Raw genomic sequence first — 27261 nt, forward strand, 5'->3', positions numbered from 1 at the left:
TGGGACTATCATTATCAACTTTACATATTTTGGTACTCACACTATGAATATGTGTAACATCACGATCGAGATTCATCAAGAATAAACTATTCACCAGCGGAGCATGACCATAAAACATATCACTCATATAAATAGAACAACCATTATTCTCTGACTTAAATGAGTAGCCGTCTCGCATTAAGCAAGACCCTGATACAATGTGCATGCTTAAAGCTGGTACTAAATAATAATTATTAAGGTTTAAAACTAATCTCGACGGTAGATGTAGAGGTAGCGTGCCGACGGTGATCACATCGACCTTTGAACCATTTCCGACGCGCATCATCACCTCGTCCTTGGCCAGTCTTCGCTTATTCCGCAGTTCCTGCTTTGAGTTGCAAATGTGAGCAACAGCACCGGTATCAAATACCCAAGAGCTACTACGAGCGCTGGTAAGGTACACATCAATAACATGTATATCACATATACCTTTAACGTTGCTGGCCTTCTTGTCCGCTAAGTATTTGGGGCAGTTCCGCTTCGAGTGACCTTTTCCCTTGCAATAGAAGCACTCAGTCTCAGGCTTGGGTCCATTCTTCTTCTTCTTCCCGGCATCTGGCTTACCGGGCGCGGCAACAGCTTTGCCGTCTTTCTTGAAGTTCTTCTTACCCTTGCCTTTCTTGAAACTAGTGGTCTTGTTGACCATCAACACTTGATGCTCTTTCTTGATTTCTACTTCTGCAGACTTGAGCATCGAGTACAACTCGGGAATGGTCTTCTCCATCCCTTGCATGTTGTAGTTAAGCACAAAGCCTTTGTAGCTTGGTGGGAGAGACTGAAGGATTCTGTCAATTATAGCATCATCCAGAAGTTCGACTCCAAGTGAAGTCAGATGACCGTGTAACCCAGACATTTTGAGTATGTGCTCACTGACAGAACTGTTCTCCTCCATATTACAGCTAAAGAACTTGTCGGAGACTTCATATCTCTCGCACGGGCATGAGCTTGAAAAACTAGCTTCAGCTCCTGGAACATCTCATATGCCCCATGTTGCTCAAAACGCCTTTGGAGCCCCGTTTCTAAACTGTATAACATGCCACACCTAACCAGAGAGTAGTCATCACTCCGCGTTTGCCATACGTTCAGAATGTCCTGGGCTGCTGCGGGAGCGGGAGGGTCACCTAGCGGCGCATCAAGGACATAAGCCTTTTTAGCTGCTTCAAGGACGAGCTTCAAGTTGCGAACCCATTCCGCATAGTTGCTACCATCATCTTTCAGCTTGTTTTTCTCTAGGAATGCGTTGAAATTGAGGTTGACGTTGGCCATCTACAATATTTATAAAGACAACTTTTAGACTAAGTTCATGACAATTAAGTTCATTTAATCAAATTAAGTATGAACTCCCACTTAAATCGACATCCCTCTAGTCATCTAAGTGATACATGATCCATGTTGACTAACCCGTGTCCGATCATCACGTGAGACGGACTAGTCACCATGGTGAGCAACTTCATGTTGATCGTATTCAACCATACGACTCATGTTCGACCTTTCGGTCTCTTGTATTCGAAGTCATGTCTGTACATGCTAAGCTCGTCGAGTCAACCTAGGTGTTTCGCGTGTGTAAATCTGGCTTACACCCGTTGTACGCGAACGTTAGAATCTATCACACCTGATCATCACGTGGTGCTTCGAGACAACGATCCTTTGCAACGGTGCACACTTAGGGGAATATGTTCTCGAAATTTTAAGAGGGATCATCTTATTATGCTACCGTCGTTCTAAGCAATAAGATGAAAAACATGATAAACATCACAATGCAATCATATAGTGACATGATATGGCCATTATCATCTTTGCCCTTTGGATCTCCATCTTCAGGCATCGCATGATCATCATCATCACCGGCGTGACACCATGATCTCCATCATCATGATCTCCATCATCGTGTCTCCGTGAAGTCGTCACACCAACTACTACTATCACTACTGCTATAGCTAACCGTTAGCAATGAAGTAAAAGTAGTAAGCACATGGCGTTGCATCTCATACAATAAATTAAGACAACTCATATGGCTCCTGCCGGTTGTCATACTCATCGACATGCAAGTCGTGAAACCTATTACAATAACATGATCATCTCATACATCATACATGCAACATCACAACTTTGGCCATATCACATCACATGTCAAACCCTGCAAAAACAAGTTAGACGTCCTCTAATTGTTGTTGCAAGTTTTACGTGGCTGATTTGGGTTTCTAGCAAGAACGCCTTCTTACCTACGTGACAGCCACAACGATGATATGCCAAAGCTATTTACCCTTCATAAGGACCCTTTTCATCAAATCCAATCCGACTAGAGTAGGAGAGACAGACACCCGCTAGCCACCTTTATGCACGGTGTGCATGTGTGTCGGTGGAACCAGTCTCACGTAAGCGTACATGTAAAGTCGGTCCGGGCCGCTTCATCCCACAATACCGCCGGAAAAGAATAAGACTAGTAGCGGCAAGCAAATTGACAAATCATCACCCACAACTTTTGTGTTCTACTCGTGCATAGAATCTACGCATAAAAAACCTGGCTTGGATGCCACTATTGGGTAACGTAGCATAAATTCAAAAATTTCCTACGCCATATTCAGATCTTCCTATGAAGAGACCAGCAACGAGAGAGGGGTAAGAGCATCTTCATACCTTTGAATATCGCTAAGCGGAAGCGTTACTAGAACGCGGTTGATGGAGTCGTACTCGCAGCGATTCAGATCGCGGTGTGATTCCGATCTAGTGCCGAACTACGGCACCTCCGCGTTCAACACACGTGCAGCCCAGTGACGTCTCCCGCACCTTGATCCAGCAAGGAGGAGGGAGAGGTTGGGGAAGAACTCCAGCAGCACGACGACGTGGTGTCGATGAAGAGACGAGATCTCCCGGCAGGGCTTCGCCAAGCACCGGCACAGAGGAGGAGAAAGAAGGGCAGGGTTGCGCCGAGGGAGAGGGAGAAGTCTGTCTCCCAAGGGCCAAAACCCCTCTCTATTTATAGGAGGAGGGGAGGGGGTGCACCACCCCTAGGGTTCCCCCCTAGGTGGTGCGGCAGCCACCAGATGGGAAAGGGGGCGGCGGCTAGGGTGGGAGGGGGTGGCGCACCACCTGGTGGGCCTAAGGCCCACCTGCGCCTAGGGTTGCCCCCTCTCCCACCACTTGCGCATTGGGCTGGTATGGGAGGCGCACCAGCCCACCTAGGGGCTGGTTTCCTCCCGCACTTGGCCCATCTAGCCTCTTGGGGTCGTTGCCCCCCTTCGGTGGACCCCCGGGGCCACCTCCGGTGGTCCCGGTGGTCCCGGTACGTTACCGGTGACGCGCGAAACACTTCCGACGTCCAAAACCATCCATCCTATATATCAATCTTTACCTCCGGACCATTCCGGAGCTCCTCGTGATGTTAGAGATCTCATCCGGGACTCCGAACAACTTTTGGTAACCTCGTATAACAATTCCCTGTAACCCTAGCGTCATCGAACCTTAAGTGCGTAGACCCTACGGGTTCGGGAGACAGGCAGACATGACCGAGACACCTCTCCGGCCAATAACCATCAGCGGGGTCTGGATACCTTTGGTGGCTCCCACTTGCTCCATGATGATCTCATCGGATGAACCACGATGTCAAGGATTCAATCAATCCCGTATACAATTCCCTTTGTCTGTCGGTATAGAACTTGCCCGAGATTCGATCGTCGGTATACCAATACCTTGTTCAATCTTGTTACCGGTAAGTCTCTTTACTTGTTCCGTAGCACGTCATCCTGTGACTAACTCCTTAGTCACATTGAGCTCATGATGATGTTCTACCGAGTGGGCCCAGAGATACCTCTCCGTCACACGGAGTGACAAATCCTGATCTCGATTCGTACCAACCCAACAGTCACTTTCAGAGATACCCGTAGTGCACCTTTATAGTCACCCAGTTACGTTGTGATGTTTGATACACCCAAAGCACTCCTACGGTATCCGGGAGTTGCACAATCTCACGGTCGAAGGAAAAGATAGTTGACATTAGAAAAGCTTTAGCATACGAACAACACGATCTAGTGCTATGCTTAGGATTGGTTCTTGTCCATCACATCATTCTCCCAATGATGTGATCCCGTTATCAATGACATCTAATGCCCATGATCAGGAAACCATGATCATCTATTGACTAACGAGCTAGCCTACTAGAGGCTTTCTAGGGACACATTGTGATCTATTTATTCACACATGTATTACTGTTTCCTGATAATACAATTATAGCATGAACAATAGACGATTATCATGAACAAGGAAATATGATAATAACCATTTTATTATTGCCTCTAGGGCATATTTCCAACACAAACAGTGTTGAAATCTATACGAAGGTTGATGAGGGATGTGGAACTGGACACAAGTCCATTAGGATTAGCAGGATGGATAAGAGCTTCATCCCCATCACCAGATGCGACACCCTACTCCTCGAACCCCCTAATATGAACCCGAGGAACAATCCTCGAATCCCTAAACCTACTTCCATCATCCCAAAATTCTGCACAAGCAGGGAAACTATATTTCAGAGAAGATTTGTGTACCTTATTAGAATCCAGTGGGATCTCACCCCGAATCCCCATCCATGGGGGAGGCTCATCAAGTCGAGCCCCCAAAAGACGCCCGCGACGTGCTCCATGGCCACGTCCACGGGCACCACCCATCAGGGAAGACCGGGGGGGGGGGGGGCTGACTCCCTGCGACAGGTACTCCAACGGGATGTTGGCCAGCTCCATTATTGATGGCGGCCGGATGTTGAGCCGCAACGGACTTGTTGACTTGAAGCGCCTCCATCTCTCCGCCTGGATTGGATCGGACGATTCCGCCTCCTGGATGGCCTAGAAGATGATGTCGTAATCCATCCCTCCCTCGTCGTCGGGGAAACGGCATCGCTCCGTGAACATGCTGCTCCTGATGACCTTGACGCAGATTTCCGGGCACTTCTCGCGAAGCGGGAACCTCTCCCTCACCACCCGCAGAATCTCCTCCCCCGCCTCCGGCGAGCGCGAGTCGATCTGCGGGCGCATCTCCACCGGCACCGGCATCACTTCCCGGATCGCCACCGACGCCGCCACCTGCGCCTGTGGTCGCAGTCGGCGAATTCATCTCCTCCATCGCGGGTTCGTCATCTGCGCGCCGAGAGGAGAGATTGGGATGTGTGGGGAGCGGTGGAGACTGCAAACCCATCTCGCACTCGATGTGGTGGGCTGAGTAACTCTGGCGCGTGGGTAGGTGCGGGGGTAGGTGGCCATTAATGGCGGCTTTGGCTCGCTCGGGCGTCGCCCGCAGCGTACCCGTGTCACCCATCAGACCGGTCGTCGATCCCCCTCAAATCTTCCTACTTTATTCAGTACTATCACTGTCTATGAATTATGTTGACAAATGTGCTGAATAATCCCATTTCTCCTAGAAATTTCAGACGCTTTCATATCATTTCCTATGACTATCTTACATCATAGTGTATAAAGCTCCTCTCAGTCCTAACCAAAAAGTTATTTCAGAAGCTAAGCTAGCTAAGTACAAAGAGCAAATTGATGGCCGAGTCCCATTGATTCCCTTTGTTATCTACTGTATATCTTCAAGAAAGGGAGGCACGGGTGCGAAGACGCATTCTTCATTATCCGTTTTTTCTAGTCTTTTTTCCTGGGCCGAGTTTTGGGAGGGCCTGGGCCGGCAACACATTTCCGGCTCATGACGGCACTCATGTCCCGACTTATTGATTCGATTCCCCAATCCAATCGCCCCCCCTCCGAAACCCTAGCTTAGCTCCTGCCGCCGGCGACGTCGATCGCCGTTGATCATCTCACGCCATCTTCTTCTTTCCTCCTGGGTGACAAGATGTTAGGCGAGACCCAGCTGCCGGTGACGGCGCTCATCGGTCGGAAGCGGCCCTGGAACGACACCGACGCCGCCAGCTACGAAGAAGGTTCCCGTCTCCTTCCTCCACCCCCTTTCTCTTTTCTATTCACCTTCTTCTGTTCACCATGGATTTCTTGGTTGTTGTACAGCCAGCGATGGTACCCCCAAGGAGCAAGCCTCTATGGCTATGGAGATCGCAGCTAGCCCAACAACCCGCGACGAGGAGAAGCAGGAAGACGAGGGTATGGCCGTTCCAGCCTGCAAGACGATGGGTGAGCAACCCCCTACGGAAATTGGAAGCTCGATCGTCTCAAATGTGGAGGAGGAGGAGGAGGAAGTGATCGAGATTCCAATGTGGGACAGCGATGATGACGGTGAGGTTATGCTCAAGGCAAGGGCGGAGCTCGAGGAGCTCCACATTGCCTGCGTCGAAAGGATCACCGAAATGGATCCTAAGAAGAAACTCTTGGTCCCTACCCGCTTCTGCAGCTTCAATATAGCCGGCTTCGACCTCGATAAAGAGTGTGAGTATGCCTGCAATTGTTTCATCAGCAGTCTTGGTATTGATCGATTGATTAAACATACAGAGACTGATGAGTGTGGATTTCCCTTCGGTCCTTCCCTTGGTGTATCTATGTGAACAATAAACTAGGCATCTTGTGTTGCTGGTCCTGACTTGTGTCTCCTGCCCTTGATTTACAGCTAAGTTTGGCCTTGGGCCGCCGCTCGATAGCAATATAACTCCTGAGTTGGGGAGGTACTTTGCGTCGTCAGCCGTTAACGTCATTTCCGTCAAAGTAATCGAATCCGACCGGGGTTATCCAATCAGTGTATATGGCACTGTTCTTGCAAGGGATAGGATTGACTACCGATGTGTCTATCTGTTTAGACGTGGAAGGGAAGACCCCCAGATGATCAGCTCCAAGGTATGCACTAGTTCATCCCTTGCTTCGTTAGCTTTTACTTGTATATACTAATCAAATCCTAATAATTGTATCCTCTTGATAATAAGTCTAAATCTATTGTGTATACAAGCTGTGTATGCTGAATTTCACCATAATATTATTACTACCTCCGTACCACAATATAAAGCGTTTTTGCAGAACTGCAAAAACGTCTTATATTATGGTACAGAGGGAGGGAGTATTATATAATCGCTGGTGCCATAGCCGAACTGTTTAGACTCAACACAAACAGCTCCATTCTTCAATTGTCTGCTAAATTTTGCTAGGTTTATGCCATGTACTCTTCGTATTTTCTGCTATGTACTTGTTTCCCTATAAGAACAGGTCCTGCTCTGCAAGCATTACGTGCTCATGTTTACTGAAAAATGTCTCTTTGTCATTCTTGGTTGCAATTACCAGTATTCAGAAGCTTAGCATCATACCAGATACACAAATTTCAGTCAAAATAGTTTGTGAGTTACCATTTTGACTGACAACATTGATAGCTGTTGCAGCTTACTGCCGGTTCACGTTGTAGGTATCTGAGCTTACTGTTTGTTCACGATGTAGCTATCATAGCATACTTTTCTCTATTATTTGTAAATGCAGTTCCCTAGCAATTTGATTGTTATTGTAATACACCACTATTGTGATTGTTATCTATGAGGTTTCTACGTTTAGTTCTGGTCACTTGTTCAAAACCTGTTGCCTTTTAACTTCGTATGAGGTTTAGTTGCTTATTTTGTGCACTGTTGTCTGACTACTTGCTTGACATGTCTGGTTGTAAAAAGTGCCTTTTGAATGCTGACATGTTTGTTCCACAAATAAAATAAGTGTTACCTTCTGTTTAACATGCAAGCCACAAATGCATGGCTATTGGTAGGAATTTATAATTTTATATCAGAGGCGATGGGTGCTTCCCAGGCTAGTTATACAAGATAATTTTGAAAATTGGTTTGAGTTTATGTGACTAGTCAGTTTGGTTTGGTGAGCATGTCCAGCTACACAGTTTGCTCTACTTACTACGTAGAGACATATTTTGACATTTCTTAAATTACTGTGCAGGATGATATGCTGACATTGACAGGACCAAGGCGAGCATTAGTTCCGCCGGCTTATATTTACTTTGAGTTCAATCTGAGGGTGAAGGGTGATGCCAGCGACGAAGATTTTAGCAAAGGTGTAATAGAGCTCCATGTCTACCGCCCTAATCCTAAACCAATCACAGATGTGCTTAGTAGTTGGCTGAGCAGAGTGGAGTTGGTGCTTGCACCTGTTGAAGGTCCAGTGGCAGCTAGCCTTGAAGTCGAGATTTTGAAAGGAGCACCACCTTTCATTGGCAAAATATGTGCTGGGACTAGTGAAAATCCTGAGACTCAGATGATTGTGTACGATAGTAGAGGTATGAAGAGCGGCTGCTCCTCTGTTGCGTTGAGTCGTAACTTGGTGGCTGTCCCTGACCCGGATGATGACGAAGATGAAATTGTTGTCCATGTTCGCTTCCTTGATGATGATGATGATGTCGATGACGAGGATGCAGGCACCTTGGTCAGCATAGCTTATCCTGCCGAAGAGAAAGTCTGCAGTCACGGCGCCTGGGAGCTGCAAGTGAACGTTGCCTGGACTGCCATCCTGATCAAGCCGAGGGCAAAATATATCATGAAAAGAGGGATGAGTATGCCCAGAGCTTTTACTTACCCTCGGTATGAGCCTCACTTCTGATTGGTCCCTAGTAACTTGTTTAGAATTTGTGTCCCCGCCCCTTCTACATATAAGAAGCATGCTCGACATTAGTCACCCGTCAAAGAAAACGAAGACCGAGTCAAGGCAGCCAACCAGGGCCACCTGCCGGCCGCTGTGGCCAGGCGCAAACCACACACGCCTCGCCGCGTCGTCGTATTCTTCCTCCTAAACCCGCTGTCGCCAATGCAGCACCAGAGATGGTTGCCTGCACTTACACACATGGACTTAATCAGCCTGTCGCGGATTGTTCGCTAGCCGTGCGAGCTCTGTTGTTCAGGAAACTTTGTGATGAGCATGCTCCAATGTGCAATTACATTGTCGACGGGTACAACTATAAAATGAGGCACTACCTTGCCAATGGTATATATCCTAGTGAGTGGTATTTGTGAAGACTATATTCGTGTCCCGGGAAAGAAAACAATTTCTCTTTCCACAAACACAAGAAGGTACTGAAAAGGATATGAAAAGGGCATTCGGAGTGCTCCAAACTTGTTGGAGTGTTGTTTGTGATCCTCCAATGATCTGGTCTGGGAACCAGAGACAATATGATAGCTAATGGCATGTGTAATCAAGGGACAACCCACATACTCCCTTCGTTCCTAAATATAAGTCTTTGTATAGGTTTTATTAAGATACTACATACGGATGTATATAGACATAATTTAGAGTGTAAGTTCACTCATTTTGCATCGTATGTAGTCTCCTAATAAAATCCCTAAAAAGACCTATATTTAGGAACGGATGGAGTACATGATTTAATTTAAGAATCGAGAGTATAGGTCTGTCTCCCGGAGCAATATGTAATGCATGTTGTGAACTTTCTAGAAATGCATAGACAATTTTAAGATCAACGGGTGTACCGTTCAACTATTCAATAATCATGTGAAGCATATGTGGGTTCACACTAAAAAAACAATGAATTTTATATTTGAATTATACACTCATAATAAATTTAATGTTTGAAGTATGTATTTTTATGTATGAATAATTTTATTTTGTGTTGTATTAATTGTTATGTGTATTTGTATTATCAAATGATCAAGGTGTACGTTTTCGCATAGATTCGAGGTTTTAGAAGTGATAGCGTGGTTGCAAAGGAGCACATTTGCGTGAATATTTAAGGGGGCGGATTTGCATAGTATGATTCTAGATGCTCCTATGCTCTCGGAACAAATACACGCTGCCCTCGTGTAGCAACCGAACGAATCGTTCGCCCTTGTGTGAAAAAAAGGTGGTTGTTCACGCGAGCCAGGCTGCTTTTCTGTTACTGCTCGTCCTTGTCGTGTAAGGCCGTCCCTGTCCTATATATTCGCAATGCCGAACGCGAAGAAGCCATTGATACCCAGGGGAGCAAGGCAGCAAGCTGGCTAGGCCACTGGTCGGGTATACAATACAGCTAGTTAGGGAGAGGAGAGACCGATCAAGAGAGATGGAACGTGGCATCATCTTTGCGATGCTCCTCCTGGCCATGGCCATGGCGGCCGCCGTCGGAGCACGGTCAGCAGCCACGGCGCCGCCATCCTGCGTCCCCACGGCAGATGGCGCCCCGTGCATGCACGGTACTACTACTACTTGCCAAGTCTCTTCGGGAACAGCTAGCCATGTTTCGATTGTTTCCTTGCTCTTTTATCGACATGAACAAACTTCTGGTGGTTGTACAGACGGAGCAGCGCCCCCGCCGGTCGCCGCCGACTCGTCGTCCCCGGCGCTCCATCGTCTGCATCGTCCGGCCAGAAGACTGCCGGCGCACCCAGCTCCGGCGGACCATGCACCGCGGTCACTCGCCCGGCCGTTCCCTCGTCTTCCTCGTCCGGCCAGAGGACTACCAACAACCCCAACTCCGGTGGATCATGAACCTTTGTCACCGACCCCGCCGCCGCCCGCCATGAATGGGTGAATAGTTTTATGAAAGTTCAAACACAATGCGGCCCTGGCAAAAAGAGAAGACCCCCAATGTGGTCGCTTTAGTTTTCTGTGCTCTCTAGTCCAGTCTCGTTCCAGTTGTTGCCAGCGTGCAAGCTCTAGTCTACATTTTGCTTATTAAACAGCAAACCAAACCTAATGAGACACACATATCCTGCTGAACTAAGGATGCTATATAAGTATATATGCAATCGAACTTCAGAGTGATTGCGCAGCTTCTCAAGTTCCGTTCCGGCAGCGGCAGCCTAATGGCTTCGTTAAGGTCGCTCTATAGCACAACTCCGGACGGGAGGGAGTACTTTTCTTTTTAGAACTGTTCTTGCTAATTAATAGGGAGGGTGGCCAGAAAGCATGGCCCAACTGCCTGAATATTTTTCTGTTGCGGACTGCAAATCGGTAGTACCGTGCGTGATTCCTCAAAAACTCCGCATTGGTGCATGATTTCTGTTGCGGACTGCAAATCGGACTGCAAATCGGTAGACGGAATCACGACATTTGTGCATATCAGTCACATCAAGTCACCAACCAAGTAATACTGTTGTTCAGACCAGTTCAGTCTATTGCAAGTTTGCAAGATCCAAGGTACTTATTATTAGGGATCCAGAACAATCGTGCCGACCGGCACCAACCGAGCATCAACATCGGCATCGATCGATCCGCCGCAGGTACGTGCCGACGGGTCAGGCGACGCGGCGGCACAGCATGACCCCGTCGGAGATGGCGAGCTGGCAGACCTGGACGCGGCGGTCGCCGGTGAGCGCCGCGTTGAACCCCCTGGCGATCCCCGCCAGCTCCCGGTCGCGCTCCGACAGCGCCTCGTCGTCCGGCGCGGCCACGGAGCCGCCCCAGAGCGTGTTGTCGTAGGCGATGAGGCCCCCGACCCTGACCAGCCGCAGCAGCCGCTCGTGGTAGTGGTGGAAGTTGGCCTTGTCCGCGTCCACGAACGCAAAGTCGAACTTGCCCAGGTTGCCATCCTGCCATGGGAATGGCCATGTCATAAACGAACTCACGGTCATCTCGCAGCTGCATGCAACACCAACACAGGGGCGCGAGCACGGACGGAGGCGGAGGGACGCGCGTACCTCGGCGACCAGCTGGTCCAGCATCGGCAGCGCGAGCCCGACGCGGAAGTCGACCTTGTGCGCCATCCCGGCCTTCTCCACCACCGGCGCCCCTATCTCGTCGTAGCTCTCGCGCGTGACGTCGATGGCCACGACCTGCCGTCAACCACGGAGGAAGATCACGCAAAATAATGATCTGGACAGGAAGCTGGCCAGCGAACGGCGGAATTCTAACTAACCTTGCCGTCGTCGGGGAGCGCGAGGGCGGTGGCGAGCAGCGAGTAGCCGGTGAAGACGCCGACCTCGACGGCGTTCCTGGCGCCGAGCATCTCGATCAGCAGGCCGAACAGCTGCACCTGGTCGGGCGACGCCGCCATGCGAGCCCTGCACGTAGCGTCCATAGGGGCAAAACGTCAAACGCCGTTCGAGCACGGACGGCATACAAGAAAGGAAAACAGTCGGGCTCGCGGCGGTAGCAAAATCCCAGGGATCCTTCCTTACATGGGGTGGGCGGCGGTGGCGACGCGCAGCTCCCGGAGGCAGTCGGGCTCGCGGGGGAACACGGTGGACTCCAGCACGTACTGCGGCGGAGAAGACGTCGGGGGAAATTGGTGGTCATGTGACGGCTGTGAGGGGATCGATCGAAGGAGTTTCGTGCGCGTGGAATCAAGAGGGAGGGTTTGATTTTACCTGGTAGAGCTGGTCGCTCTTGAGGAGGGTCTTGCTGTGGAGGCTGCTTCCGGCGGCGGGGGCGGGGGCGGGGGCGGCCATTCTCCGGCGGGTGGTTCTGCCGGCCGGCGGTGTCGCTGAAAATAGGCTGCTTGTCGTGCAGAGAAGTGTGGACTTGTCAGCTATCAGTGCGCATGGAGATCAGGCCGTATCCGTCTGTTTTGGCATCACCCGCTCCGTTTCTTTAAAAGGGCACGCATTCCCGGGGCCAGGAGACAAGCGATCCTATCACAGTCAGTAAACATAAGTCAAACCAACCTTTGAGAGGGTGCTTGATAAGTTTTAGTAAAAATAATGAGACTAAAACTTGCTAGGCCCATCCATGCTTGGATCTAAGTATTAAAAAGACTAAAATCAAGTTAATGAGCATTTATTATCTTTCAAACCCTCCAATCCAGAACTTGCATGAGGAGTTAAATGAGGAGAGAGAGGACTAATGCATATTTTAGTAGGGGTACCACTGACTAAAAGATTTTAGCCTCAAGACTAGTTTTAGCCTCTCTTTAGTCAAGGGTGCTTGGAACTTTAGCCTCTTAAAGAGACTAGTTTTAGTCAGACTAGTTTTAGTCTCTTGGATCCAAGCACCCTCTGAATCTTCCTTCCGCCAGCATGGCTTAGTATGCTCTGAAACACCAGTCTGGTGTCTTAAATCTACCATATGTCCGGCATGGCTTAGTAGCGAACGTCTTAAACGGGTATTAAATGGACGGGCTACAAACACTTCTCATATTCAATTCAAATATAGGGCATCCGGACGCGTCTGCTGTGTTGGACCAGACAGTCTGACTTTACGGTAAATTGCCGACGCATCTGCTGCGTTGGACCAGACAGTCTGACTTTACGGTAAATTGCATCAAATTCATTTTCAAAACTGCAGGATTTGTAAGCTATATTCTCTCTTCTTCCTCCTCCGCGTCGTCTGTCTCGTAGCTCCACCGCCGCGCACGTTTCCACGGCCGTTCCTAATCTCTGTGCCGCCAACTCCAGCAAAGAAGTTCTCTCTCCCTCCTCCTCGCGCAGGACGTTGTGGACGGTCCGGACGCCACCGCGGTACGTCTGACAACTATCTGGCTTCGCCTTGCGCTTAATGTGTTCAACACATTGTCTGACTGGATTTTTTGTGATTTTATTATTAGGAAAACGTTGGATTCTGATGCTTCGTCCTACGTGGAGTATGAACTGGCGGAGCTTCATAAAAAAATTGACGAGTTCTTTGATTCGTGTGACTCGAACGAAGAAGTGGACATGATCATGCTCATGAGCATGTAGGAGTAAATGGACCAGCAATTGGAGCATATCTTCAATTTCAATGGCTCAATCAAAGGAAGAAGAGTGATCAATCGGGAGAGGGTATCTGGAGCAAAGGTACTACAGAAGGACTACTTTGCTTCGAACCCAACTTTCTCGGATGATCCATGGTTTCGTCACCCTTTTTGCATGTGAAAATCACTATTTCCAACTTGCGAGGGATTGTTGCGGTCAACTCTCTTTCACTGCCAAGCAAAAGTACACTGCTGCTCTCAAAATGCTTGCACTTGATACTCTTGTAGATGTCGTTGATGAGATGGTCAGGATTAATGGGGAATGTTGCATGGGAACAAAAAAAAATCTTACGCATATGCAAGATCTATCCATGGAGATGCATAGCTACGAGATTAAGAGTGTGTATAGCCTTGTAGATCTTTAAGCGGAAGCGTTAAAAACGTGGTTGTTGTAGTTGTACGTCTTCACGATCCAATCACGATCCATCACGATCATGCACTAAACGGACGACACCTCCGCGTTGAGCACACGTGCAGCTCGATGGCGTCTCCGCCTCCTCGATCCAGCGAGCGGCGGTGGAGTAGTAGATGGGACCTCCTACAGCATGATGGCGTGACGGAGATGGTGATGGTGCTATCACGACAGGGCTTCGTTGAGCACAACCGAGAACACAGATGAAGGAGAAAACGGAGTTGAAAGAGAGGAAGGGTTGCGCCAAGGCTTGTGGTGCGGCTGCCCTCCCTCTCCCCACATATATAAGGGCAAAGGGGAGGTACGCCAGCCCTAGGGCCTCCTCCAAGGGAGGGGCGGCGGCCTAGGAGGGAGCCTTGGCCCCACTACACCACAACACCACATCCCCGGCGTCTAGATTGGTCGGGAATACAAGGTCTGCCAACACAAAGTCGGTCGGGATAGACTATTGTCGGCCGAAATTGTCTGTTGGGAAAAGTCCAGATGGGAAGGCCCTCTCCCGACCGACACGTCTTTACCGACCGATTGCTTGTCCGCTATGGTGTGTATTTCCTGACCAACATTCTGTTGGGCCTATAATGGACCTTTCCCGACCAACAATCCGTTTGGGCTTCTATGGACCTTTCCCAACAAACTATTTGATGGGGCATTTTTTTCCATCCAACAACCGGTTAGGGCTGCCATGACCTTTCCCGACCAACGGTTAGATGGGAGTTGTTTTGCCAAGCAACAATTTGATAGCATTTTGTTTAGGACACCAGCATTTAATACACCAACTATTTGGCATTTGCCTTCCCAAAACAGTATCAATCAAGTAACATATCTCATTACAACACAATATCAATCAAATTATAGTACATACACGCACTCCAAAAGTATTAAACCAAAACTAAATGAAAATAGCACATTAATTAATTCTCACAAATGAAGGAGGTAACCAATTAACAAAACATTTATGGTTCAGTGACCGAAACACCAGATGGGTTTACAAAATGATAGCTAGTAGATGCATGTCCTACGAATCATGTTTGCTCCACTACACAGAATATCCAGTTGACCGAGACACCATATATGTTTACACAATGATAGATAATAGATGCATGTCACACGATTCATAGTATGCTCCCTTACACAGTTATAACGCAAACTGCCAACTTCATGGTTCTTGGTCATCTTGTATGTGTTTCTTCCAAAGGATCAAGGCAATGAGGCAGCTTCATCTTATATTCCTAACAAGGGAAAGCTCCTGGTTCAAATAGTGATCAATGTTAAGCCCACATACACTTGAATACACAAGCAACAACAAAATAGGAAAATTGGTGCACCTCATACATTTCCCTGTGCTCTCGAAAGAACAGCAGAATTTATACAAAGCGAAGCTTTGTACTATTAAGGTCATGACAACAGCCCACTTATGGAAGCTTGACACCGGTGATTACTCCACAAAGCAACTGAATTGCAGTATATATAAGAACTTTATTAATCTAGAATAGACTAACTCCAAATTCCATGCTCTCTAATTGAGAGTACTATGGTTCAGTTCATCTTTACAACAGTTTTACATTATTAGGAACACCGAACACCACAACATCTCAAAATTTCCAATATAGCCTTTATGTCAACCATGAATTTTGTTCCAGTATAGTAATTAGCAGTAGCACACTTTTATTTTGTCTCAGTGGGATCTGAAATAACTTAAAGAGGTTTGTATGTTTAATCTTTGTAACGAGTAAATCTTCTGGTACGCGTAAATTTCTACAAAACTAAGTGCTCACAATTATATCATCAATAGTGATTGCTTGCAAGTCAGTCGGACTCACCTCTCTGCATGTGTCCAACTTTTATCCAATGCTAGTTTCAGCTGAAAATAAAGTCAAAATCAAAGCATTTATATGACTCGCAATGGATCACGGGAACAATGTGGTTTTTACATTCAAAATATGAACAAAACATATCTGAGTAATACTGAAAAAATGTCAAAATCAAGGCCTCGCGACGCCTCACAATGAACCAGGAAAATTTAGTTACTGGAATTATTGATGCGCAAGCACAATTTTGTCAACCATGAAAACCGTCTTCCAGCCTGTTTATGTGTGTGTGTGTGTGTGTGTATTTAGTGATTGACTGGCCAAGTTTACATGCATATGTCTGAATATTAACGACGTTATTTTTGATAGCATAGAATAAATGTATGTGATGCTCTGAATATGTGTGATTTGTTTAACGTTTCTCTTGAATATGAGAAATGCAGACATGATAATGTTAGGATCAAGGAGGTATACACATGAATTTTTAAAAATATATCATCTCTTTGAATGGAATATCTTGAAGATTTTCTTCCCCACTAAAAAAATGAGCGATATTTATCTCAATAATGTTTCAGTTATGATAACCAAGAGAAACTATATGTGCATACAAGTGTTTTAGAAGCTACAATATAGTCATGGCAAGTCAGGATATAGGTTCCATTCCTTTCATCCATCATTATACATTGTAATTTCTATGGATTAACACGAACGACCCCAATGCACATGGAATACACTCGAAAACACTAATACAAGTATTGATCACTCTGTTCGCTTGGTAAGTTTACCTTTTATAATATAAAAAGTAGTCTCCATTAGATTATTTATTCAAATGTCCAATATCAAAACCTAAATAATAAGAAGCCAACATGTAACCTGTTAGTCATAAATTCTGCAAGGTGTAAAATTGATAATATAGTTTCCAACAGAAACAACAAAATTCTAAAATGACATATGAACATGTCACTTAGGGCAAAAAACATAGCACAAACTGGAGTGAAATGCCCATTTATAGTGTAGTTCACAATAGAAAAGAATAAAACAAGTTATCTCTCAACCTATCATAGCAAAGAAAGAAGTAATGACATGTATATTGTGTAGGGCATAGTTGATAGATGCACTGCATGCATATGACTCTTGACCAAATTATTTAGAACGTTCAGACAAAATTCTTTTGCAGAAATAATGCATACCAACTCCATAGATATATGTTAGTACGATATAGTACAGAGAAGCCAAAAAAATATGTATTTGTTATAGTACTACATGCATATATAAAAGTCTCATGTTACACACACACGGCTGAAGATTCACAAGCATTGCCAAGGAGTACAAATAATAGGTATCCTTTAATTAGAAGAGAAAAGTTTAAGAGATCGCACATGCATATTTAAAAGTAATTGGGAGCAACAATTTAAGAGGTTAACTGGCTCAAGTGGGTTTTAGCAAGGCACAATAGAAGAATCTAGCTATGTTCTCTGATTAAACTAAAATAGAAGAACATTAAGAATTTACCATCACTCTGAATACTATGCACCAAATAGTTCTTATTGAGATGCAATTACATCAATCATTCATGCCATCGCTTCGGCCTGCACTACAGTAGTTGTCAAGATAGAGAACAATGCAGAAGAATAATTAGAATGCTTCATGCTGCATATAGTTCATGACTAGTGGAAGCAAAAGTACATAGCTGGAGGGGTCTAACAAAGGATAACTTATTTGCTTACATAATTGATGCAGTAATCTAGAAGATTTAAACTCATGCTCTAATACCAAGTCAATGGTTATTAAAAAAAGTAAATGCAATGGCGCCTTTAGGCGTATTTGCAGCATATAATAAGAAGTATGAAGTAGAAGTACTTGGTAACAAGTCTAAGCATTGCAGTCTCTGTCTATTAGGCGATTTAGAGCTCCATGTTGCGAGCTGAACCACATAAATAGGGAAGGGAACATTAATAAAATTCAAATAATCTTCATCAGGTAAATACCAAATCTCGGCAACTACATAATAATTGTAAGTGTGCAGTATTGAGTTCTAACTTGTTTCCAGACTGATTGACACAATGCATTGATCTTAAATCATTTTGTGGTCAGATAGAAGACCAAAATATCAAGTACTTACTTTCTGATGGTGCGGGAATAAAATGTCAATCAACGAACGAAATAGAAGCTCCATCCTTTTAGCTTCAAATACAGCTTCAGAAGAAACTCGGGCAACGATCTCAAATGATCTCCAAGACATGGCATCGATAGTTATCTTTTTATACAAATGCATTAGTACAAAGAACAAATTCATTACAGAGGTATGAAATGTGTTTTGCACAAAAAACCGCATGATACTAGTTTGATTGGCTAACCTTGATAATCTTTCTGAATATTTAGTAAAAGCTAAAGCAAAGTTTAAAGGCACGCTTTCTAGAAAATTATCTGTTTTGGAACGGAGGCAATACTCCTTTTTGGTGCTTCAAATGCAAAGATTAAATTACTTGCTTACAACTATGAAAAAATTCCGTAGTTCAATTGCTTGCCTTGTACTCCCTCCGTTCCTAAATATAAGTCTTTAAAGAGATTTCACTAGTGAACTACATATGGATGTATATAGACATACTTTAGAGTATGAATTCACTCATTTTGCTCCGTATGTAGACTTCTAGTGAAATATCTTAAAAGACTTATATTTAGGAACGGAGGGAGTATGATATATTGCAGAATTTTGAAACTTGCAAGCTAAACACATCTTGATTCCCTTCGCCGGCCCCTGCATACAACATACTTAAGGGTTGGATTCATACAACACACACAGATTATCAAGAGAGAGAGAGAAAGAGAGTGAGCACGGGTAAGGGGGCAACCTGTGGTCGATACCCTGTGCCACGTCCGGTCGATCGATTTGTCGGTCAAGGAGGGTGGACGTGGATGGCTACGTGGTGGCCACGGATCTGGCTGGAGAAGCACATCCTCCTCCTCTAGCCGCCATGGAACACCAAATCTTCCTCCTCTTCCATCCATGGTGGCGATGACCACATCTTGATCCCTGCAGAGTCGATGGGAATGGGGACCAGATCAGTAGCCGCGGCAGCCTCCCATTGGTGCTCGTCAGCAACAACGAATTTCATGTCACGACGCCTTCACGTAGTACATCGCCACGACCGGCATGCTCTTCCAGGGCAGCGCTCATCTACAGGAGGCTGAGCCTCGTCTTCCTCGAGATCAGCCTTCCGCACCCGTGGAGACGAGGGTTCGAGCAGAGATAAACCAGTAGGTACGGGAGCGGCAGGATGGTGAGGGGGACGGGGGCACGATGAAGAGGCCGGCCAGAGCCCATGGCGGCTGGCATGGGGAATGAGGAGGGGGGAAACTAGGGATTTGGCTCACGCGCGTGTGTGGTGACTTATCTGCACATGGGGGAAATTTTCGCGGGGTTGGGCCAAATTTTGGCGCTAATTTTATTTCCTATGCGCGCGGAAGCCCTGAAGCCCTATTGCTTGTAACAGACTGTTCGTCAGCGTTATTTACTGACCGACGAGCCGATGGGCACAAGAGCTTTCCCTACCGACCATTTGACAGGAAATATTTTGGTATTACCGACCGACTATTTGTTACTGTTCGCATGATTTCCCGACCGACTGTTTGTTACAAGTTTTCCCGACCAACAGTCGGTCGGCAATACTGACTTTTCCCAACACCCGTCTGTAGGGAATGCAATGTTGATCTATCCATGGAGATGCATAGCTACGAGATTAAGAGTGTGTATACGTAGCCTTGTAGACCTTTAAGCAGAAGCCTTAAAAACGCGGTTGATGTAGTCGTACGTCTTCACGATCCATCACGATCAAGCGTTGAGCGGACGACACCTCCGCATTGAGCACACGTGCAGCTCGATGATGTCTCCGCCTCCTCGATCCAGCGAGTGACGGTGGAGTAGTAGATGGGACCACCTGCAGCATGATGGGGTGATGGCGATGGTGATGGTGCTATCCCGACAGGGCTTCGTCGAGCATAACCGAGAACACGGACGAAGGAGAAAACGAAGCTGGAAGAGAGGAAGGGTTGCGCCAAGGCTTGTGGTGCGGCCGCCCTCCCTCTCCCCACATATACATAGGGACACAGGGGAGGTGCGCTGGCCCTAGGGCCTCCTCCAAGGGAGGGGCGGCATCCTAGGGGGGGGGGCTTGGCCCCCAAGGCAAGGGGGCGGCGACCACCTCTATGGTTTTCCCAAACCTTAGCCGCATGGGCCTTGGGAGAGGGTGGCGCCTAGCCCACCAGAGGCAGATGTGCACCCTCTCTCAGCCCATGAGGCCCTCCGGGACAGGTGGACCTCCCAAGTGGACCCCCGGAACCCCTTTCGACATCCTTGACAAAACCCGGTAAAATCCAGAACTATTTCGGAACCCGAATACCAACATCCCATAAATGAATCTTTACCCCCGGACCATTCTGGAGCTCCTCGTCACGTCTGACATCTCATCCGGGACTCCGAACAAAATCCGGTCACTAACGTACATATTGATATGTCTCCAATGTATCGATAAGTTGTGAAGTATTCATGCAATTTTTGTCTATGTTTAAAATACTTTTATATGGTTTTGATGCACTTTATTGGATTTATTTGGAACTAACCCGGACTAATGTTGTTTTCACGAGAATTACCATGGTGTTATATTTTGTGCAGAAAATAAAAGTTCTCGTAATCACCCAAAACTTTATGATGATTTTTTCTGGAACAATCCACTTGTGGGCCACGAGGCAACAGGGCACGCCCACCCCCCTGGCCGCACCTTGTTGTCTGGTGGTCCCCACGTGGCTCTGTTTGACATGTTTTCAACATTGAAAAATCCTATATATACCAAAACCCTCGGGAATTAGGAGAGAACTTCCGCTCCGCCGTGTAACTCTCTTTATCGATGAAAACCCCATGTGGAGCCTTTCCAGTAACCTGTCGGACAGGAGAAATCATCATCGGTGGCCATCTACATATCTAGGCGAAGGCCATGACGAGGAGGGAGTAGTTTACCCTCGGGGCTGAGGGTATGTATGTGATAGCCTGGCTTATTAGGGATGATAGACTACTCATATCAATAAGGAATTCCTTCTTTTCCGGGAGCCCATTCGAACAAAACTCCCAGGTTAAGCGTGCTTGGCTTGGAGTAGTTCTAGGATGGGTGACCGACCAGGAAGTTGATCCCAGGTGCGCATGAGTGAGAACAAAGTGCGCAGAAAAGACTAGTATTGATATGTGGGGCCAATCTAGATCCCGCCAGGAGTAACGACCGCCGGCGGGTGTGTCCGGGGCGTTACAAGTTTGGTATCAGAGCCGACCCTTGCGGTTACACGGATGTTTACGGACAGGTGTGCGGTCATGTTGTCACGACATGGTACATGTAATGGACTAGATGCACAGACGTTTGTACCAAGAGGGAACGCTCCTGTGGCCCGACGAGGACGTCGGTTCCTCTAAGTGGTGGTGTATGTGGTAGCCTGGCTTATTAGGGATGATAGACTACTCATGTCAATAAGGAATTCCTTCTTTTCCGGGAGCCCATTCGAACAGAACTCCCTGGTTAAGCGTGCTTGGCTTGGAGTACTTCTAGGATGGGTGACCGAGGAACGACCGTCGGCGAGTGTGTCCGGGGCGTTACAATGTACGAGTAGCTATGTGTTCAATCTCTCTCTCTCTCCCTTTCTCTCTCTCTCTCTCTCGTGTTCTTAGTGACACGATCTTGATGTATCACGCACTGTGTTAATATAGTTGGATCATATGGTTTTTGTCCCTTGCTATCTTGTTGCGATGAATTGAATCCTTCCCTTTGGGAGATCGTTATGATGGATGTAATATTTTGGGTTTGAGAACAGTTGATGTATGTCTTGCATGTGGATACTCGTAGTGACATTGGGGTATTCTATTGATTCACTTGATATATTTATGTAATCAACTTGCAGATTCGGGTGACCTTGGGGATATATGCATAGGGCTTGATTGCATGTTTTCATACTACGTTCTCCGATAGAAATCTTGGGATACTCTTTGAAGTTATTTGTGTTGGATTAAATATGATGAATCTGAATTGTTTGATGCATGTCATATAATTAAACCACGGATACTTGAGGTGACATTCGAGTATCTATGTGACATTAAGGTTGATTGATATGTATCATGGGTGTTATTCTAGTACAAACTCTACGATTGTTTGTGACACTTAGAGGAATAGCTCAAAAGATTGATCGAAAATAATTACTTTGAGGTGATTCGCTGCCTACAACTTCTTATTATGTTCTCCGCTAATAGAAACTTTGAAGTGATTCTTTGTTGCATGTTGAGAGGTGACCATATGATTTTACTATGTTAACATTGTTGAGAGATTACACTAGCGAAAGAATGAACCCTAGGCCTTAGCTCCAAGAATTTATATAATGTTTTGCTTGATGTTTACTAAATATTACCTTGCTATTTTTATTTATTCAGATTACAAAACCCCATTTCTATTATCCATACTACACTTGTATCACCATCTCTTTGTTGGTGAACATTGCATGTGAAACAAAAAAATTCCTACGCACATACAAGATCTATCCATGGTGATGACCTTCTACGATTGGAGAGATCGGATCCACATACCCTTATAGATCGCTAAGCGGAAAGCGTTAACAAATGCGGTTGATGTAGTTGAACGTCTTCGCGATCCAAATCACAAGCCTTCCCGCGATCCAGTCACGATCTAGCGTCGAACGGACGTCACCTCCGCGTTCTGCACACGTACAGCTCGATGACGATCTCCGCCTTCTTAATCCAACAAGAGGGGCGGAGAGGTAGATGAGTTCTCAGGCAACACGACAGCGTGAAGGCAGTGGTGGTGAACTATTCCGATAGGGCTTCGCCGAGCTCTACCGAACTAATCTAGACGAAGAAAACGGTCTATGGAGGATAGCGCAACACGTGGCTTTTCAGGTGATGGTGCCCTCAAAACCTCTACTACATATAGGAGAAAGGGTAGGTGGGCTTGCCTTGGTCCCTTCTTCAAGGAGGAGAGGTTCGGCCGAAGTAGGCTGGTGAAGCAACTACCTATTCACACGTAGAAATGGCCGCTACGCGCGTGGTAAAAAGAAATTGCACGCGTCGCGCATCTTTTGGAGATGCTCTTACGATGTCCATCTCATGCAAAACGTCCTCTCAGCCATGATGAGTTGAGCACGTTTATATAGAGTGCATGATAGGCCGTGGATTCACCTCACTATGTTCATCCCATGCAAAACGTCCTCTCAGCTATGATGAATTGGGCATGTTTATATAGGGTGCATGAAGTCACACATGCTTGCCCTTACCCTCAAAAGATCTTCAATATTTTAAATTTTGTTTAAATTCTTTAAAATTGAGTAGCATTTTTAAATATTTTCGAAAAATGTTCAAAATTTTAAAAAATGTTTAGTAGAAATTTATTTTTTATCAATTACAAAGACAGAAAATCAAAATGCGTTTGATTTATCAAGAAATGTTTAGAATTACAAATTTTCTGTAAATTTTCAGAAAATGTTTGTAATTTGTTTAAATTTTCGAAAAACATAGAATTCCAAATTGTGTTTAAAGTTATGCTCAAGCTTGATTCACCATCTGATTTTTTTTCAGAGATTGAAATTGTTTAGCAGTCTAAACACCTGCAAGCTATCAAAACAAAATCTCACTTCAACATATCTCGACACCCCAAACTACAAGAAATGCATGTATTCCCTCCGTCCGGAATTATTTGTCACAACAATGAATAAAAATAAATGTATCTTAAATTAAAATACACCTAGATACATTCATTCTTATAACAATATTTTTGAATGGAGGGAGTATATGTATAGATTCAACATGTCTTCAAAAAGGACCGACAATATGATAGCTGCCGCCAAACACACCCTAAAAAGGGCGCGTACCAACAAAATTTTGGGATAATATTAAGGGGCCGCTAAGAAAAAGTCGAATAATTAAGAATCAGCCGGATGATTTTAATCATCATCGTTGGATCAACACACTTGTGATCATTGGATTACAACAAAGCCATGACAACAACGAGTGAATGCAGTACCATTGCAACCTAGGCGAAGCTCCAACAAAGCACCGATGGCATGCGACCCCATCGGAGCTTTAGTGCAGCACTGCCGCTCCGGTGAATCTCCATTGCAACTTCGGCCAAGCTCCATTGCAACCTCGATGAAGATCCATTGCAGTCTTGACGGAGTTCCGACACAACATCGAGGCCTCCGGTAAAGCTCGATTGCAACTCCGATGGGGCTCCATTGCAACCCCGTGGAGCTCCAACACAGCAGCAGCGACGTCATCGAGATGAAACCACTGCAACAGCAACGCCAGCGATGACACCATCGGAATCACCGCAGCGGCGACCCCCTCCCCTCCCCCACGGTCGCGTTCCGATGTCACCGGAACCACCGCAGTGGCGACCCCACCCCCACAGTCGCGCCCCGTCTCAACGCCGGAATAGAACCGCCACAACGACAACGCCACCGGAACCACCGCTGCGTCCGTGAACGAAGCGTCGCCGCCGCCACACGCCTGCCATGATAGAGCCACCGCAGACTTCCACCTCACCCAATCACCAAGCAAGCTCCGCCTTGGTGCCGAGCTTCGCAGCCGGACCGAAAGCTGGCCGTCGAACCAATGGTGTTCGACGTTGTTTTTTGATTCCGGGGCGGATCGAACCAGCGATGGGGAAGAAGATAAGGTAAGCGATGGGGGAAGAAGATAAGGTATGCACGTTGTCGGGGCCAGACTTACGCGTCGTTTCGTTATTATCATCCGTCTGATTCTAATCCTTTTCCTATTATTAATCATGGTCTTATGTGCTAGAAGATGCGATTCAAAAAAAAATTGTGCCAGAGTATAAAGATCAACAACCAGGAAAGGTTTATCGCAAAAAAGAACAAGGAAGATATTCAACGGATCATTTTGCTGGTATATAAATTATGGGCTCAGACAGAACGGTCAATTTTTGAATCAAAGGAGTCTGGAAACTAAAAATACCACAACTTGTTCGAATCAAAGGAGCCTCAAAACTAAAAATACACTCTGAGCTACTCCCGTTAGCCTTATCCATGTCCATCACTGCACCTGTATGCTGACGACTTTGCCACCGGACGGCGACACCTTGGGGATGGTGAGGTAGAGCACGCCGTCCCTCACCTCCGCGGCGATCCTCTCCACCTCCACGTTCTCCGGCAGCTCCACCCGCGTCCTGTACCGCCCGTAGCTCGCCGCCGGCCACGGCTCCTCCTCCTCCCCCTCCTCCACGTTGCCGTCCTCTCCGGCCGCCTCGCCTTGCTTCGCCGCCTTCTCGGCGACCACCACCAGCGTCCGGTCCTGCACGCTCACGCGCACGTCCTCCCGCGACATGCCCGGCATGTCAAACCGCACCAGGTAGTCCCCCGCGCGCTCCTTGATCTCCCACGGCGACCGCCCGCGCCGGTCGTCGGCGCGCCGTTCCGTGGGCGACCGCGACACGGTTGTCGCGCCCGGCACCACGAAAGGGCGGCGGCCGCCGTCGTCGTCCTCCTCGTCCATGATGCGCTCCATGGTCCGCATCATCTGGTCGAGCGTTCGCGCGTCCGGGAAGCTGTCCCATAGCCCTGCGGAAGTGCCAATTCAAGCCATTCGTCCAGACAGCCGGTGGAGAATCATCAAGAAATGCAGTCCGGGAGCTCTTACCGAATGGCGTGGTTTGGATGACCCTCCTCCGCGGAGCAGGATTCCCATTCCCCTGCTGCCGCGGCTGTCTAGCCGTCGCCGTCGGGGGCCTCCGCAGATGGTCGAGGTTATCGGCGGCTCCGTTCCTGGTGGACCGGACCCTCACCGAGCCTCGCCTGGGGCGGCAAGCAGCCCACGGGGACGCGGTGACGGTCTGCGGGTTGGAGACCACCGCCTGCATCATTCTCGCCGAAGATTTGATTTCCCTTGGACTTGGATTGATTGGTTGCCTGATGATGAGAAATTAGCGCGACTGTAGAACGCAATGCTGCCCTGTGTCATTTATATGAACGGAGGAGCAGAGATATGGCGGACGCAGCACAGGGATCATGACTCATGAGAAGGATGGAGTGGTTTCTAGAGGAAGGTTTGGGGTTCCAGAACTATCTTTTCCAATCTTTGGGTTTTTGTTTCTGGTTATATCAGAACAGGTTCCAGAACTTTCAGGATGCCACGGATTTTGCATTGGATTTGGATTCCGTGGGCCCATGGGCTTTGAGAGGTCTGGTTCAAACAACACTAAGGGCACATCAAACATTTCGGATCTCATTTGCCACATTTTCAAAATGACCACTTGGTTTTTTTCTTTTTCTTTTTTTTGGTTTTCCTAGGTTTTGGTAGATCTAAAAGAAACTTTTTTTCAGGAAGTGATGCATTTCTCGTGAGAAGCACAACAAGAGGTTCCAATACAAGCACACTCTATGCTTTTCGAGAAGGAGTAATCATAATTGTGTTTTGTCTCCATTTTTTATGCACAACCTATGCTTCAACGCCCGTGCTTCTCAAAAAATTGAAAAAGGAGAGTTGTGTTTCCGGTCATCTTTCCTTCTACTTCTTTTTTTTGGTCTTTTTTGCCGGTTTTCATTTTTTCACCTTTTTTGTTTTGGTTTCTTTGTTTTGTTATGTTTTGTCTCCATTTTAGATAGTTTTGTGAAAAATGTTTGTCGAAACTTATTGATAATGGATCTAGTTACAAAGAACTTGGTGTGAGAAATCTAACGATAAAAGCAGGCTGTAATTTAGATGCACTGTTCAAGTGATACAATGTTAAAAAAATGTATAAAAAAAGGAAACAACGCACAGATTGCGATAAGTACCGTTCGTCACTTGTCCCCACCAAAAAATATGGAAGTGACATTTACAAGGGATACTCATTAATCTGTGATTTCAGCAAATAAAACAAATCACCTACGGCGACACGCAACAATGTCTCGCCTCAGGTGATCATTCTTCTAATGGGCCAGACCAACAACCAGTGTGCCAACAGTTTCTTGAACTTTTACCCTAAAAAGACAGTTTCTTGAACTTTTACCCTAAAAAGACAGTTTCTTGAACTTTTTATGCTACACATATGGGGTTGGGTTAGGGGTTTTACGCATCTTTTATCCGGGTTCAGGAAGATTTCGAGTGTTTTTTTTCTGTTTTCTTCATTTGTTCCATTTTCTTCTTCTAATTTTACCTTTTCCTTTTTATTTCTATTTTAAAATACATGTCAATTTTTAATTTACCTTGGACCTTTTTTACAGACATTGTACATTTTTTATATGCATGTCAACTATTATTTTAATACACATTCAAGTTTTATGCACATGTTGAAGATTTTTCAAGGAAAACAATATTCCTAAACCGACTAGTTTATGTTTGCATCAAACGCACCATGAGGCATCCGATGGAGCTCGATC

The 27261-nt window shown here is 46.4% G+C and overlaps 3 protein-coding genes and 2 long non-coding RNA genes across 7 annotated transcripts; 1 reads left to right on the forward strand and 4 right to left on the reverse strand.

Moving 5' to 3' along the window:
- Positions 1-5788: 5788 nt before the first annotated feature.
- On the forward strand, positions 5789-8980 carry LOC123395669. Its single transcript, XM_045090691.1, has 4 exons — positions 5789-5965; positions 6048-6422; positions 6601-6824; positions 7908-8980. The coding sequence occupies exons 1-4, from the start codon at positions 5878-5880 to the stop codon at positions 8562-8564; spliced, it is 1344 nt and encodes a 447-aa protein (XP_044946626.1). The 5' UTR covers positions 5789-5877; the 3' UTR covers positions 8565-8980.
- A 2006-nt stretch (positions 8981-10986) lies between these two features.
- LOC123399237 (tricin synthase 1-like) lies at positions 10987-12475 on the reverse strand. Its single transcript, XM_045093661.1, has 5 exons — positions 12260-12475; positions 12071-12150; positions 11809-11953; positions 11591-11725; positions 10987-11482 (listed from the first exon to the last, which is right to left on the reverse strand). The coding sequence occupies exons 1-5, from the start codon at positions 12338-12340 to the stop codon at positions 11189-11191; spliced, it is 735 nt and encodes a 244-aa protein (XP_044949596.1). The 5' UTR covers positions 12341-12475; the 3' UTR covers positions 10987-11188.
- Positions 12476-14922: 2447 nt separating this feature from the next.
- Positions 14923-18444, reverse strand: LOC123399238. 3 transcript variants are annotated; one of them, XR_006610340.1, is made up of 6 exons: positions 17963-18444; positions 17353-17429; positions 16626-16686; positions 15853-15893; positions 15358-15483; positions 14923-15278 (listed from the first exon to the last, which is right to left on the reverse strand). It is a non-coding gene; the product is annotated as an uncharacterized LOC123399238 (long non-coding RNA). The 3 variants fall into 3 exon arrangements; XR_006610339.1 differs by having other exon boundaries at positions 14923-15483; XR_006610338.1 differs by having other exon boundaries at positions 14923-15483; positions 17353-17434.
- A 22-nt stretch (positions 18445-18466) lies between these two features.
- LOC123399239 lies at positions 18467-19094 on the reverse strand. Its single transcript, XR_006610341.1, has 3 exons — positions 18980-19094; positions 18693-18874; positions 18467-18598 (listed from the first exon to the last, which is right to left on the reverse strand). It is a non-coding gene; the product is annotated as an uncharacterized LOC123399239 (long non-coding RNA).
- A 5676-nt stretch (positions 19095-24770) lies between these two features.
- LOC123399240 (small heat shock protein, chloroplastic-like) lies at positions 24771-26016 on the reverse strand. Its single transcript, XM_045093662.1, has 2 exons — positions 25541-26016; positions 24771-25461 (listed from the first exon to the last, which is right to left on the reverse strand). The coding sequence occupies exons 1-2, from the start codon at positions 25761-25763 to the stop codon at positions 24938-24940; spliced, it is 747 nt and encodes a 248-aa protein (XP_044949597.1). The 5' UTR covers positions 25764-26016; the 3' UTR covers positions 24771-24937.
- Positions 26017-27261: the final 1245 nt, after the last annotated feature.

Source organism: Hordeum vulgare, chromosome 5H (assembly GCF_904849725.1).
Source record: "Hordeum vulgare subsp. vulgare chromosome 5H, MorexV3_pseudomolecules_assembly, whole genome shotgun sequence".
Lineage (NCBI taxonomy): Eukaryota > Viridiplantae > Streptophyta > Magnoliopsida > Poales > Poaceae > Hordeum > Hordeum vulgare.